Consider the following 16670-nt stretch of genomic DNA (forward strand, 5'->3'; position numbering starts at 1 on the left):
ATTGTTTTGCACAGGGTTGCTCTACTTGCAAGCAGGTGGTGGTAACGCTCAACCTCAGGTATGATTATTTATACCAATCTTGAGTTTTAAAATGTCTTGATAGTATCTTATAAAAAATCATTGTTAATATGCAGTAACAATGCACCATTACTTTAATACTCTTAACTGTATTATTAACGCCAGGTTCGAGCACGACTGACAACACTGTTACAAAATCCACGTTGCCCTGCGAACTGTCGCGGTTCTTCTGATTTGTCCAGTGGCCATTCTGAAGGAGAGTCACATGGCTATGAAAGGCTGAACAGTAAAAACTCACTATTAAACATATCTTCAAAACCTACCTCTCTAAGATTTTTTTCCATATTTGCTAAATGATAGAGATCAGGCTTGAACAATAGTAGTCACTGTTAAGCTGTTGACAGTATTTCTGCGGCTGACTGTGTCTTAGAAGGATTGGTATTTTAGTTGTAGTTCATTTCTAGTCTTTCTGTTGGGTGGCTCTCTTCTTGGTTTGTATTTTTTCTGTTATTAACTGTGTTATGTACCAAACTTGGTTTCTATAATTTTTTGGGTTTCTTAGAGAGTTTTCTCTTTTTTACCTCTTTTAGGTGGGCAACGGAGGAACAGTTCAGGGGGTTGGAGTTTAGCCTCAGGTGATAGTTCTGATTCCCACATGCTTCAGCACTTCTCTGGACTTCTACATGGTTCTTCTCCAGTTTGTGAAGTTCGAGATCCTCCAGTTCCTTGTGAACCTCCTTGCACAGACAGTGGAAACAACGGTGCTGCCTCGCATATGGAGTTGCCTCTTCGTCGCAGTTTGTCCAAATCTGATTCAGACCTGTTAACGTGTTCCCCCCCAGCTGCTGGTGATGGAGAAGACTGGAACCGCAGCGAGTCTTTCAGCAATTGTGCTGCTGGGAGCAGCAAGAAAAGACTAGAGAAGTCTCCTTCCTTCACATCTGAGTGGGATGAGGTCAGTCACTTAAATGAAGTGTGAGTGGACAGTAAAGGGGAAGGATGTTTAATTTAGCAAAATAGGGGTATTTTACTCTATTTCAAATTGTGATTTGGAAAGAAAATAATATTGCTTTCACTTAGCTCTTAAAATAAGGCCCTTTTGGATTTTTATGGTCTATGCTTTGGTCTGAAATGAACACTTTCATTTTAAATGGGTAGGGGGTTTGTTTAGATCACTCTAACAATGCTGCTTTTCCAGCAGAACCACCAATTGGTCACAGAATCTCTACCCAAGCATTACGTAAGGACAGTGAGCTTGGGTCTGCTGGTACTTAAGGGCGTCTTCTTGTTTGTGAAATTTCTTTTGTTGCATTGTTCTACTTGTGTTTTGGTGGTGGAGACTGTAACTTTATGTGAAAATACACTTGGGAAACCATCTTTCTTCTCCGCTGATGCCTGGGCATATGGGTGTAAACATATACATAATGACCCCTGCTTGCTTTTAATGTTTTGGAAAATTTTCTTTAACATAAATATTAATGCTACTTTAATGTATAAAAAATGTTTTCTGTTACACTGTGTTTAGAACTTTTATTTGTGAAAAATTACACAAACTGAGAGTTCACATTCTACATTATACATCTACTGTATGCAACTTGCCCAGACAAAATTGTCCTTAGTACCGGTAGCAGCTAATCTGCCATGGAAAATGAAAGCAAAATGGTGATAGGTTGCAGTATAACCTTTTCTCTGAGCCAATTGTTGCCACATGAGCAAAGCCAGCCATACACTCAGGACAAGATTGAGCTGAATCTGATGATAAGCTTAGGTGTGTATGTTGAGGGGGCGGACATGTTGGATTTCTGTATATCTGATCCTTTGTTCCAGTGGGAGAGAAGCCACTACCAAAGAATTCTAGCATTGGTTTATCCCCCATTATGTTTGCTCTGCTTAGTCAAAGAATGTTCAGTTGGAAAGTAGCCAATGTGTATGGCTGACTTAAATGGCAAGTGGAGTTGAGAAAGTAAATAAGATATACTGAGCTGTTTTTTGGTTTTCAAAAGCATTTTGCTAGTTTTCTACTGTAATATTGCATCATATTCAGAAGTCTTCAGAATCTTTGTTAATTAAATTTTTTTTTTTACTAATTGAAATAACTTTTCAAGTTATCTCATAGGAATTCCCTCAGATGCTTGCTTACTGCAGCCGTAGCGTTGGTAGAACTGCTGCAGTTCTTTTGCCTTGACTATGCCATCATGGCATTGGTCACGTTTTCCAGATGTGTAATATGCCACATTGGGATGAGCTTGTTGTAAGTGAGCTGAAAATATGGATGGCAGCTAGCACTCAGGAATAACTTTATTTAGGGCACCTAGAAATTTTTAAATCCAAGTTGACTACTTTTTCTGTGTCCTAAATAAAAGTATTGGATTTTATTCCTGAACACTGGATGCCTTACTTTTTTGCAGCTAGCTTTGTAACTGAGAGCCAACCCTGTTTGTCCATGCAGTGAGAGGATTTTTTACCTCCATCCTACCACATTTGGCACATCAGCAAAGATGTGATATACATAGAAGAGGGATAGTTTCGGAGCTGCTGCACTTGCACTACAGTAGCTTTGATGCATGCACAGTGCTCAGTCAATTCATTTCAATAGATACTATAACAATGCATGCATTGTAGATGTGAAAGAAATTGGGCGTGACAGTTCGTGTAGTTTTCAGCAAACCTGCAGTCCCGCTCCTCTTCAGAAGGGAAAGAAGATTAATCGGGCAAGGAACCAGGAGGCAGGTGAACAAAAAACTAAAAGCTTGCACAGATGTTTGCTGTACAAACAGTAAGGACCCCAGAAAATCCCCTAAAACTTAGTAGCAATGCCAACATTTTAAACTATAATCCATCCCCATGAAAGTACTTATTTACATCCTTTGCCTTTGTTCTAGTTTTTCTTTCTTTCTTTCTTTTTTTACAGATTGATAAGATAATGAACTCAATTGGAAAGGGCATAGAATTCTCTCAGGAGCTACAGGTCATGGCAGGTAACAATACAATAAAAGCATAATATTTCATAAAATCCTTTCTGCCGTCTTTGCCATAGTAATCTTTTTCCCCATACTGCATCCACAGGGTCTCGTATGCCTTGTCAGAGTGTAGCCCAGTGGTTGCAGTCTCTGGATCTTCCTCAGTATGAGAGTAAATTTGTGTTGAATGGTTTCGATGATGTCCGTTTTTTGGTGAGTTAATCTTTTGAATTAGTATTGTTCATTTGACAATTCTGAAAGAGAAAGTTTAAGGGTTACTTCCACTACCAGCAGTGGAAAGGACAATGCTTATTTTGGCCTTTAAAGGGGTTATCCCATCTTAGACAATGGGGGCATATCGCTAGGATATGCCCCCATTGTCTCATAGGTGTGGGTCCCACCTCTGGGACTCGCACCTACAAGGAGAACTGAGCAAGAAAAGTTGAGGAGGGCGCACTGCGCATGCGCAGCCGCCCTCCATTCATTTCTATGGATGGAGGACGCACTGCGCATGCGCAGCCGCCCTCCATTTATATGGAGCCGCCGAAAATAGCCGAGCGCTGGCTCGGCTATTTCCGTTGGCCCCATAGAAATGAATAGGAGTAGTGGCCGCGTAACCCCTTTAAGGCTAAAACCCCATTATGTGGTAATTTTGGGAACACTTTTACATATCCAAGCGATTGACAGTTCTTTCTTTACATATTGTACTTTATAGTAGCGGCAAATTTTTGTAGGTATGTTTCTATATTATGTTGGCATAATTTCTCAAAAGTACTTTATTTTTGTTTGGGGGAAGGGGGGGTGTCATTAGAGGAGAACTTTTTCCAAATCCTATTTTCCATTCCACCACCATTACAGCATAGATATGGAACAAATTGACTCCTGACCTCTGTAGCGGGAGGAACAGAGAGAGGTTAAATTGCTCCCTCCCACCACCACAACTCAGTGTTATCTGTCCCTACAGTGGCCAGGGCAGAGAAAATGATGATTACACTTACCGGTAATCAGATTTTCCTGACCCCATGACAGCACCACTGAGAGATGGCTCCGCCTCCATGGACAGGAAACCTGTAGCATAAAAAGGTGGAGCCACTCTCCCACCTCAGTGGGTTTACAGAGTAAGAGAGGGACTCCCCTTTTGGTTAATACAATATATATAAAAAAATAAATTTCATCTCACCACGTGAAATTTAACACCAACCACCACCTTAGGGAGGGAATTAGACGGGTGCTGTCGTGGGGTCAGGAAAATCCGATTACCGGTAAGTGTAATCATCATTTTTCCCCTCCCCCACGACAGCACCACTGAGAGAGATTACATAGGAATCAAGGGTGGGTAACAACTTCTAACACCTTTGTACCGAAAAGGAGGTCAGAGATAGAGTCAAGCTGAAGTCTATAGTGCCTATAGAAGGTAGATGGAGAAGCCCAGGTGGCAGCTCTGCAGATCTGGTCAATTGACATGCTGGACCTTTCTGCCCAGGAGGTAGACACCGCCCTAGTAGAGTGAGCTTTTAAGGATAGCGGAGGAGAAACCCCAGAACAAGAGTAAGCTAAAGAGATTAGCTCTCGAATCCACCTAGCGATGGTACTCTTAGAGGCAGCATTACCTTTCCTAACCCCAGCGTAAAAGACCAATAAAGATGAGGATTTTCTCCAGTCCTTGGTTTTTTTCTAGGTACTGGATCAGACACCTCCTTACGTCTAGGAGATGCCATTTTTCTTCATCCTCATTCTTTGGGTCTGGAAAAAAAACTGGGAGAACTATCTCCTGTAATCTGTTGGTCTTAGAATGAACTTTAGGAATAAATTTGGGATCTGGCCTTAATACTACCCTAAACAGGGCCTGAATCTCGCTAATTCTCCGCGCAGAAGTGAGAGCTATCAAAATCACCAACTTTAGAGTGCGAATTTTTATAGAACTATCATCGATAGGTTCAAATGGATGACTAGTCAGAGCTTTCAACACTAAATTTAAGTCCCAGGGGGGGAATCTAGGTCCCTTAACCGGAGCAACCCTATCCACTGCCTTGAAAAACCTGACTATCCAGGGATCCATGGCCAGACTCCTACCACTTAATCCTGAGAGGGCCGAAACCTGAACCTTCAGAGTGCTTTTTGCTAAACCTAAAGACAACCCGCGCTGTAAAAATTCTAACACCTCTCTAGTAGAATTTTTTTCTGGCCAAACATTGCTGTCAAGACCTGCAAAGGATAAAAATCTTTTCCATATTCTAGCATATATAGTGTTAGTCACTTTTTTCCTGCTTTTAAGTATGGTATAAACCAGAGCCTCAGAAAATCCCTCCTTGATTAAGTGCGCCCTTTCAATCTCCATGCCGTAAGATGTAAGAACTCTACCTCTGGGTGCATTACTGGGCCCTGCTTCAGGAGATTCAGGATCTCGGGAAGAACCCACGGTTCTACCACTGACATGGACCTGAGAAGAGAGAACCATGCCCTCTTTGGCCAAAAGGGGGCGATAACTATCATGTCTGATTTCTCCTCTCTTATTTTCCTGAGAACCCTGGGAAGGAGCTGAAGCGGAGGAAAGGCATATGCTAGATGAAACTTCCATTCTAGGAGGAAAGCATCCACCCCAAACGGGGATTCGTAAGGGCTGAGAGAGCAAAATTTCTCCACCTGCCTGTTCTCCCTGGTGGCGAAAAGATCTATCTCCGGGTTTCTCCCTAACTCCACAATCTTCGCAAATGCTAAGGGGTCTAGAGACCCCTCTCCCTGTCTCAAGCGATGGCGACTTAAAAAGTCGGCCTGGATATTCTCTTTCCCTCTTATATGCAGAGCCGATATATGTGTTAATTGGACCCTTATTTCCAAGAATATTAATTCTGTTTCCCTCATTAAAGATTGGAATCTGGTACCTCCCTGACGATTCAGGTATGCTACTACCGTTCTGTTGTCTGACATAATCCTGACATGCTGGTGTTGTATCTCTGGAAGAGCTGCTCTTAAGGCTAATAACACTGCTCTTAATTCTTTCCTGTTGGAGGAGAATTGTCTCTGCAACGAAGACCAACTTCCCTGCCTTAACTGACCCTGGAAATGTGCCCCCCACCCCCATGGGCTGGCATCCGTCGTAATAACTACAGGATCTGGGTAATTCCACGGAATACCCTGGTCCAAATTCTTTACCTCCAACCACCAGTTGAGGAAGATAAGAGTCCTCCTGCAGAGATTCATCTGGGAGTCCAAGGTAATCCTTTTTTGTCTTGTTAGCTCCAAAATCTCCTCCTGCAGCTGTCTTGAATGGAACTGTGCCCATTGTACTGCTGGAATACAAGCTGTCATTAGACCTAGCAGTGACATGGCCTTCCGGACAGACATACTCGGAATCTCCTGAGCTCTCCGGGCTTCGTTCCGAACTTTCTCTATTTTTTCTAATGGAAGAAAAGTCCTCTGTTGCAAGGAGTCCAGTTGCAACCCCAAAAATGTCTGGCTTGTGCTGGTTTCTAACCTGGATTTCTTTACATTGATTATCCATCCTAGATGTTCCAGAATCTGAATCACTCTCTGAACAGAATTTTGACACTTCTCCCTTGACTTCGCTATTATCAAGAAGTCGTCTAGATAGGGCAGGAACAGAATATCTTCCTTGCGGATAAAAGAGGCCACTTCTGCCATCACTTTGGTAAAGGTTCTTGGTGCACTCGACAGCCCAAAAGGCATCGCCTGAAACTGCAGGTGTCTGATTCTTTTGTTCTCGACTACTGCAACCCTTAGGAATTTTTGGAAGGAAGGATGCATCGGGATATGCAGATACGCATCTTTCAAATCTAATACCGCCATAAAACATCCCTGAAAAACTAAATGAATTGCAGACTTTACGGACTCCATTTTGAATTTCTTTGTGACTAGAGATCTGTTTAATTGTCTTAAATTTATAATCGTCCGAAAGGAGCCGTCCGTTTTTTTTCACCAAGAACAGAGTCGAGTAGAAGCCTTTCCCCCACTCGGCTTTTGGCACTGGTATTAACACTCTTTTGCCTATCAGCTGATCCACTTCCTTTGACAATTTTTCGGATTTTCTTGTAACCACAAACCTTTGTGGACAATGTCCTTTGAACTGCAGTTTCAAGCCCTCTGACAATCTCTCTCACCCAACTTCCTCCGATTTCCTTCCAGGCAGAAAGAAAGAATCTTAGTCTCCCTCCTACCTGCAGCCTGGCGTCATTTCTTGGACAACTTGTCCTTCTGGGAGGAGGAACTCCTGAACATGAAACCCTTACCTCCTGATCCTCTAGACCTGGGAAACTGATCTCTGTCCCCCGACTGCCTCTTTCCCTGAAATCTGAATGCATTACGAAAGGGACGTCTGTAGGGTCTAAACTGTGAGAAGGAGGACACCTGTGGCATTCTCTTCTTTCTGTCGGCTGCCTTTTCTAGGAGGGCATCAAGTTCTGTGCCAAACAGGAACTGTCCCTGACAGGGAATACTGCACAAGTGTTGTTTAGAAGCCATGTCTCCTCCCCTCCAGTTCTTCAGCCATAAGGCTCTACGGGCCGAGTTTGAAATGGAAGCAGACCTGGCCGACAACCGAACCGCCTCAACAGAAGCGTCGTATCAAAAATCCGCTGCTTTTTGCAGGGACGGCAATGAAGTCAGAATCTGATCCCTAGGGCACTTCTCTCTTAACTGCCCCTCTAGCCTTTCAAGCCAAATGGCCAAAGACCTGGCTGTATCTGTTGCAGCTATGTTGGGTCTGAAGGAAGCCGTAGACGCCTCCCATGTATTTTTGAGACAGGAGTCTATTTTCTTATCTAGTGGGTCCTTTAAAAACCCCATGTCCTCAAATGGTAAGGAGGATCTTCTGGAAACTTTGGATATGGCAACGTCCAATCTAGGCACCTTATCCTACGATGTAGTGGCTTCCTCCTCAAAAGGGTATTTTCTCTTAAAATTTTTGCTTACAAAAGCCTTTCTGTCTGGCTTCTTCCATTCTTTTTCTATTAGAGCAGATATACTTTTATGTAAAGGAAAACATCTTCTTTTTTTTTCCCGTAAACCCTCAAATACTGTGTCCGCCATAGATCTGTCCTCTCTGACGTCCTCCAGCTCTAGAGTAGCCCTAATAGTTTTAAGTAGTTTTTCCGTATCTGTTACTGGAAACAGGAATTTTTTCTCATTCTCCTCTTCTGAAAAGGACGAATCCTCAGATCTCTCATCCTTATCCTCCTCACTAGCGTCTACAGACTCCACATCTGAATCTGTCTTTTCCACAGATTTTTTTAGGTTTTTTAAACGTTTTAAGGGATTCCTTAACCTCCGACTTAATCAATGCTCTAATATCCTTCATGAAATTCGGGGATTCCTCTGCCAGTGTCCTTTCGATACATTCCTGGCATAATTTTTTAGAATATGACGAAGACAAGGGGCATCTACATAATGCACACTCCTTATTTTTCCTTTTTGGTACGACTTTTTTAGGTGCCATCTAAGGAACAAATAGTAGATACGAAGAACACTAATCAGTATCCTCAAAAATCATTGTATCTTACCCCCTCAGAAGCTCTTTATACCGGCGTCTGCTTTTCTGACTCCACTTCCTCCGACCTCTTGTCCTCCTCCATTATATACCTAGAGGCATAGAGGTTAAGAGTCAATATGAAGCAGGGAACAGCACCTCTCCTTAGAGAGTTCCACATGTTCCCTGGGAGCTGCTGTGCCAGAAACCATCTGTGGTTCTCACCAGTCGTCGATCCGGTTGTTTAACAAGTGCTTCCCTGAAATAGGGGAATAAACTGATAGCCCAGAGTTAGAAACACTATCCACAGCAGACCTTAATGGTGTCTGCAACTCTGAGAACACTGAACAGCCTGTTCACACTTTTATTTCCGGCCACCTGACCGGAACTTGACTGTGGAACGCACGTCTCACCTCGTGACGTCATTCCTGCGACTTCCGGTTTCCGCTCCGGCACGCTCCACTGCTCCTGCGCCGACAGTCTGCAGCCCACACGTGCGCGCCCGGAACAACTGCCCTCTGGCGTGTTCCCAATCTGCCGCTCTCCTGCTCTGCGGCACCCACAGTGTCTCACTCCTCTGAGGGACCGGTGTCCTCAGCCTCCGGATGAAGAGTTGGCCCGGACCAACCCGCAACCTTAAAGAAAAAAGACCTGGCACCCGGTCTCAGGCTGGTAAGACCCATGACTCTCTAGGCTTTCCTAGGATTTCCAAGCCATGGGCCCCTAAGGAAAGAAAACTACAAGTCTCCTGCTCCAGGGACAGGAAACCTCACTGAGGTGGGAGAGTGGCTCCACCTTTTTATGCTACAGCATGTCAATTGACCAGATCTGCAGAGCTGCCACCTGGGCTTCTCCATCTACCTTCTATAGGCACTATAGACTTCAGCTTGACTCTATCTCTGACCTCCTTTTCGGTACAAAGGTGTTAGAAGTTGTTACCCACCCTTGATTCCTATGTAATCTCTCTCAGTGGTGCTGTCGTGGGGGAGGGGAAAAATGATGATTACACTTACCGGTAATCGGATTTTCCTGACCCCACGACAGCACCCGTCTAATTCCCTCCCTAAGGTGGTGGTTGGTGTTAAATTTCACGTGGTGAGATGAAATTTATTTTTTTATATATATTGTATTAACCAAAAGGGGAGTCCCTCTCTTACTCTGTAAACCCACTGAGGTGGGAGAGTGGCTCCACCTTTTTATGCTACAGGTTTCCTGTCCATGGAGGCAGAGCCATCTCTCAGTGGTGCTGTCGTGGGGGAGGGGAAAAGTCCTCTCTCTGAACAGTCAAGAGAGGTGAAATGGAAATTTGAGTCTTTGTTGTTTAACAGATTTTTTATTTTAACTGATGGTGTATTGGAGGTATACAGTTGCAAGAAAAAGTATGTGAACCCTTTGGAATGATATGGATTTCTGCACAAATTGGTCATAAAATGTCATCTGACCTTCATCCAAGTCACAACAATAGACAATCACAGTCTGCTTAAACTAATAACACACAAAGAATTAAATGTTACCATGTTTTTATTGAACACACCATGTAAACATTCACAGTGCAGGTGGAAAAAGTATGTAAATCCCTAGACTAATGACCTCTCCAAGAGCTAATTGGAGTGAGGTGTCAGCCAACTGGAGTCCAATCAATGAGATGAGATTGGAGGTGTTGGTTACAGCTGCCCTGCCCTATAAAAAAAACACACCAGTTCTGGGTTTGCTTTTCACAAGAAGCATTGCCTGATGTGAATGATTCCTAGTCCAGCAGTTCAGTACGAAAAGGTCTCTAAGGGTTTAGTATATGCAAAACTACTTCCAGCAACTTATATAACCCATTAAAAATTATATACTTTAATTATATTCCTTAAAAAGTGAAATAAATACAAAAAGGACAATACTAACTGAGGGTCCACTCAGCCCAGCGATGACACATAATGGTGGGGACTCCCTGTCCTCGAACCTGGGCTAATCTAAACCTCACACAGCCCTGACACGATGGTCCTAAGAGGGTGGGGAGGTAAAAGGGATGGTGCTTGAAAGTGGGCAGATACAGAAAAAACAAAAAACTACAATACTACATATAGCTACCCTAATGATATAGGGCCTATTAATGAACTGTGTATACAGCCCTCGCACTGCTGGTTATTACAGCCAACTAGCTACACAGTGCATCGTTATTTGTACATATAAACGTCATTAATACCACAACGCGTTTCCCCTACTCTGTGGGATCATCAGGAGGTCAATACATTATAGATGCCGGATATCTATATGATATTATGATATCCTATATTCTCAATACATTCATTGTGGATGTCGGATATCTATATGATATTGTGATATCCTATGTTCAATAGATGTGCAAAAAGGTAATAGGGGGACCACTCATTGATAACAAGGGGAGAGATTACAATCAGACGGACTAGGTAAGGCACATAAGATCGTTAGCCAATTTCGCTGGAGTCCCGTGCAGGTATCTGTGGAGGAAAAGTACAATGGTATAGAACAAGATATGTCCAATGCATAGCCTACACCAGTGTCCACAGTTAAAAGGTAGAACTCAGTCTTTTTTAAACTCGTTTTATTGAGAATAACAAATGAAAATTGGTACAATTACATATGTGACAGTATCATATTACATACACGTGAATATACATACTCCACAGTGGAGTCTCCTGGTACAATCTAAATGAGGTACATTTCCTCAATTAGGACATTTGAAAGCGACATATAATAAAGAAGGAGCACAACAAGTGGTATCTCTAAATGAAGTACAGTCCCCTCCCACCCCCTCTCCCCCACACAAACAATGAAGTACTGAGGTAGGTAGTATTATGCGTTTTGCACCGAGAGCATATGGGATGGCATTGCAGTAGCTGATGAAGAACACCAAGAATCCCAAATCTTTTCAAATTTTCTATTGCCATACATTATTTTTTCATAGGTCAATATCTGATTTACCAGTGCTTTCCACTGACCTATGGTAGGCGGTCTATCCGCCATCCAACGTAAAGCTATAGCTTTTCTGGCTAGGAATAGGGTCTTTCTTAAAAAGATGCAAACATGCAGGGAACGGGTATCACTATCCACTACCCCCAGAAGGCAAATTTTAGGACAACATGGGATCACCTCTGTGACTAAAGTGGATAAAGTATCCACTACCTTTTTCCAAAAGGGTTGTACGTATCGACAGTCCCAGTTAAGATGCCAAAAATCTGCATTGTTTTGAGCGCATCTGTGGCATCTCGTGTGGTCTAATCTGCCCATCTTGTGTAACCTGGTGGGTGTCAGGTAACTCCTGTGAAGAGTGAATAATTGAATAAGCCTGTTGTTGAGGGAAGGCGACACAGTTGATGGTGCACTCAAAGCTTCAGCCCATTCCTCATCAGTGATCTGTGTCACTTTCTCCTTCCACCTAGCTTCCACCAACAAAGGTTTGGATCGTACTTTGAGATCAAGAAGGTGTGTGTAAAGATTCGAGATCATTCCCCCTGGACCCTGTGTCTTGAGTATGCCTATTAATGGGTATTTGGAAATACTTCTTGTTATCCCATGGAATTGAGACTGAAGAGCATGTCGCAACTGCAATAATCTGTAGAAGTGAGGCCGCAGAACTCCAAACTTCTCCTGTAACTGAGAGAATGAGTATAGAACACCCCTCTCATACAGGTCCCTCAATGCGAGCACGCCATAATTTTCCCAGATAGTTCTCCCTTCACAGGGCTGCAAGTATGGAAACATAGGATTGTTCCATAATATTATATCTTCAGGAAGGTCTTGGTATTGCTGAAGCTTAGCAGCTCCCCAAACCTGATGAGCTAACCTGTGTATGGGTAGTATTCGGCCTTCTATTGTTTGTAGGTTTTCCAGAACCAGCCACAAGGTTGACAGACCCAAAAGACATTTCAGGTAAAATTCAGAATTTGGCAAGGGAGTCTGCGAAACCCAAGTGGTCAAAAATCTAAGCTGTCCTGCCAAGAAATAAAGAAAAAAATCTGGCATGGCCGCTCCCCCCTGCTGCCAGCCCCTCTGCAAGTTGTCAAAGGCCAGCTTCCTTCTCTCCTTTCCCCACACAAATCTCGCTATAGCAGAGTGTAGCCTTATGAAGAAACTCCTCGGAACTGGGGTGCATACATGTCCTAATAGATATAATGCTTTGGGTAGGAGAATCATCTTGATAAGGTTCAATCTGCCCATTATGGATAAAGGCAATGTGGTCCAGACTTGAATTTGTTTCAGCATAAGACTGAATAGGGACAATGTTAAGCTGGTGTGACATTGCTGGTTCCTTTGGTAATAATGACACCCAGATATTTAAAATGTTCCACCACCATAAGATTGTGATATACAGGGGGGCCAGCTCGGGGACAAATGATGGCATGAGGGCCTATTTGGACACAATTAATACTTAGGCCAGAAAAATTACCAAATCTATCGATAAAATCAATTGCCCTTGGTAGGGATAAATCTACTGAGTCCATGAACAGAATAAGATCGTCTGCATACAACCCCAGTCCTATCCTCCCTGCCTCCCATTGACACTCTTTAAAGATATTGTCTTGGCGTATTCTAATGGCTAAATGTTCAATCGCCACTGCAAAGAGCAGTGGAGATAGGGGACATTCCCTACCGGGTACCCCTGTTCAGAGGAAAGGTAGAGGACAAGGAGCCCATTGACCATAATATTAGCTGTAGGGCCGGTGATAGAGTACCCTTATCCATTTGATAAAAGTGGGACCAAAGCCGAAGCATTCATGACATGCAATAGGAACGCCCACTCTATTGAATCAAATGCCTTGGCTGTATCTAAGGATGCCCAAAGCCCACTGTCTGCCGTCCATACATCCCACCTGCGCCACTACTTGGGCTCTCCTGATATTGCAAGAGGTGATCGACCTGTATGAACCCAGATTGATCCTCATGAACAATTTGAGGCAATCACTTCTATTCAATCTATTTGCAAAAAATCTTAGTCAAGATTTTGTAATCTAGATTCAATAGTGATATTGGCGCTAAGACCCACATTCTAGGGGATTTTTATCTGGCTTTAGGAGGACTACAATAGAGGGCGTCGTTGTATCTGGTAACTGGCCCTTGTCCCAGAGAAGCAGCATACATCTTGCGTAGCTGAGGACCCAAGATATCCTCATATTTAGAATATACCTCCAGGGGGATGCCGTCTGGGGGGCCCTGGGGACTTTCCTAAGTTTAAACCATTAATCTGCAGCAGTTACCTCCTCTAGCGTAATCTTTGTCAAGAAGCCCCCTATCCAAGGGGGATATTGAGGATGAGCCACCTCCTCTAAGTACGTTCGTAGATCAGACAATGTATACTGGTTCTTGAGGAGTATAATTCACTATAGAAATCTCTAAATCTTTTAATATTCACCAGGGGTCCTCCACTACGGTTTCCATCCTCATTCTGGATGCGAATGATCGAGGAGCCATAGTGTTGCGTCTGACAACCTGTGCTAGGACCTTCCCTGTTTTACTACCTTGCTCAAAAGCTTGTTGTTTAAGGAAGAAGAGCTTGTGATCGCTCTTTTCTTGCAAGCATAACATATACTGCCTGCCCTTTCTGCATCCAATCTAGTCTGTTCTCTTCAGAGGGGGTCAGAAACGTATGCATTCTCTGCTGTTTTACATATTGCACACAGCTCCTCTCCCTTAAGCCTCGCGGTCTTCTTAATGTAAGATATGGATGATTTGACGCAGCCTCTCATAAAAGCTTTCAGGGTGTCCCATAATATAAGAACATCGCTATCTCCCTCTGTGTTAAGATCTAGGAACACTCTCAACTGGTCAGGTATACGGTCATTTATGTTCATCAGGGACAGCCAGAATGGGTGAATGCGAAGACTGTGACCACGTGACCCCCCATCAGATGGGAGCAGCGTCCCCACAATAGGCGCATGGTCAGACGGTCCCCGAGGCACATACTTCACATCAGAGATTGTGAGATAAGCTTGCACATCACATAACAGATAATCTATACGGGATAGCGCCCCTTTAGAGGGCGTGAAGCAAGAGAACTCTCTATTAGACGGGTTTCTTTCCCTCCACACATCTAGCCACCCCAGCTCCGATATGAAGCGTCTAAGTCGCGAATCAACCATTTGTAAGCCATCCGCACGGGGATTGGCCTGAAACCTATCTAATGTCTCGTCTCCTACCAAATTAACCACCTCCGGACCGCCTAACGCAGGATTGCGTTCCGGAGGTGGCAGCGCTGCGCAGAGTCACGCATATACGCGTCATCTCGCGAGACGCGAGATTTCGCTCAAAGCCGGCCCGCGCATGCGCATCGCGGGCCGGCAAAATTAAAAGAAGTATTTCGTCACCAGCCTGCCAGCAACGATCATTGGCTGGCAGGCTGGCGATTTTCAAAAAATCCAATCCAAAGTCATATAACAGATCATATTAGTAAATATGATCTGTTATATGGCTTGTCTGCTCCTGTGCTGGTCCTTTTCGTCGGTTGGATCCAGCACAGGAGCAGACTGAACTGTGAGTACACCAACACTACACCTTAGCCCCAGATCACCCACCTGCACCCCAATTAACCCTTTGATCACCCCTTTGATCGCCCCTGTCAATCACTAGTGAAAGGAAAAAAAGTGATCAGTGTAAACTGTCACTTTTTTTTTTTCACTGGTATTGGCTGTTAGGTTTTAGGGATAGTTTAGGCCCCTTGGTTAGGTAGTTAGCGTCAGTTAGCGCCCACCCCACCGCACCGCAGTCACTTTTATTCGCTGTTTAGCGTATCGCTAATCAGCATTTGTACTTTTATAGTATCTGTAAGTGATCAAAACTGATCACGGTCAGATCTATAATAGTATTAGTGTCACCTTAGCTCGCCCTCCACCCAAAACGCAGTGTTTGCCCGATCAGGCCTGATCGGTCGCCCACACGTGCGTTCACCCACGCCCGCCCCACCGCAGTGACAAAAAATATATATTTTTTGATCACTGCACATTCATTTTACACGCACTGCGGCGATAAAAAAATCAGTTTTGATATTTTTTATCAACCGCAGCAGCCTCCGGTACTTCGCTAGCCTCCCCTTTGTAAGACAGGTTTGCTTTTTTTCTTGGGTAGTCTCAGGGAATACCCCTAAATTTAGTAGTCCAAAATGTCAAACAGGGGGTATTCTTCTGAAGAGGCCTACAGGATTCTGACCCAGTCGGATGAGGAGTGGGAACCCTCATCTGACGAATCTAGCGGGTCAGAATATGAACCTGTGGAAAGCAGTGGCTCTCTGACCCAAAGTTCGGACGAGGAGGTGGAGGTCCCTGGCAGCACCAGGCGTACCCGGCCCCGTGTCGCTAGACCACAGGTTACGCAGGATCCGCTTCAAGAGCAGCAGAGTGGGGCTGTCGCTGCCAGATCACGTGGTGAGGCATACACCAGCAGCGCAGCCCTTCCTGGACCTAGTACCAGCACTGCCGTACAACCTGGTGAAGTAGCGAGCACCAGAAGGGCAGTTGAAGCTGGTACGGTGGCACGTGCAATAGTTACCCCGTCGCAGCCACCGCAAAGACGGGCCCGTAGAGCCCCTAGAGTCCCTGAGGTGCTGGCAAATCCTGATTGGCAGTCACCAACTTCAGCCGCACCAGTAGTTCCCCCTTTCACCGCCCAGTCTGGAGTTCGGGTTGAGACGGCTCAAATCGGTTCGGCCCTGGGATTTTTTGAGCTGTTCTTGACTGCGGAGCTCTTGGACTTAGTCGTGGCAGAGACCAACCAGTATGCCACACAATTTATAACCGCTAACCCGGGAAGCTATTATGCCCAGCCTTTCCGGTGGAAACCAGTCCAAGTTTCCGAACTTAAAATTTTTTTGGGCCTTCTCCTCAACATGGGCCTGACAAAAAAGCATGAATTGCGGTCATATTGGTCAACGCACCCAATTCATCACATGCCCATGTTCTCTGCTGCTATGTCCAGGACACGATTTGAGACCATCCTACGTTTTCTGCATTTTAGCGACAATACCACCTCCCGTCCCAGAGGCCACCCTGCTTTTGACCGGCTCCACAAAATTCGGCCCCTCATAGACCATTTCAACCTGAAATTTGCAGATTTGTATACCCCTGAGCAAAACATCTGCGTAGACGAGTCCCTAATACATTTTACCGGGCGCCTTGGCTTCAAACAATACATCCCAAGCAAGCGTGCCCGGTATGGGGTCAAATTGTATAAGCTCTGTGAAAGGGCCACAG

The 16670-nt window shown here is 44.4% G+C and overlaps 1 protein-coding gene across 1 annotated transcript in view; it reads left to right on the forward strand.

The window, feature by feature from the left end:
• Positions 1 to 16670, forward strand: part of ANKS1A (ankyrin repeat and sterile alpha motif domain containing 1A) — a 913309-nt gene that overhangs the window by 264059 nt on the left and 632580 nt on the right. The window contains 5 exon segments of the mRNA XM_040424152.1: positions 15 to 58; positions 184 to 304; positions 609 to 973; positions 2930 to 2996; positions 3085 to 3191. Coding sequence (XP_040280086.1) covers positions 15 to 58; positions 184 to 304; positions 609 to 973; positions 2930 to 2996; positions 3085 to 3191 — 704 coding nt within the window.

Source organism: Bufo bufo, chromosome 3, assembly GCF_905171765.1.
Source record: "Bufo bufo chromosome 3, aBufBuf1.1, whole genome shotgun sequence".
Lineage (NCBI taxonomy): Eukaryota > Metazoa > Chordata > Amphibia > Anura > Bufonidae > Bufo > Bufo bufo.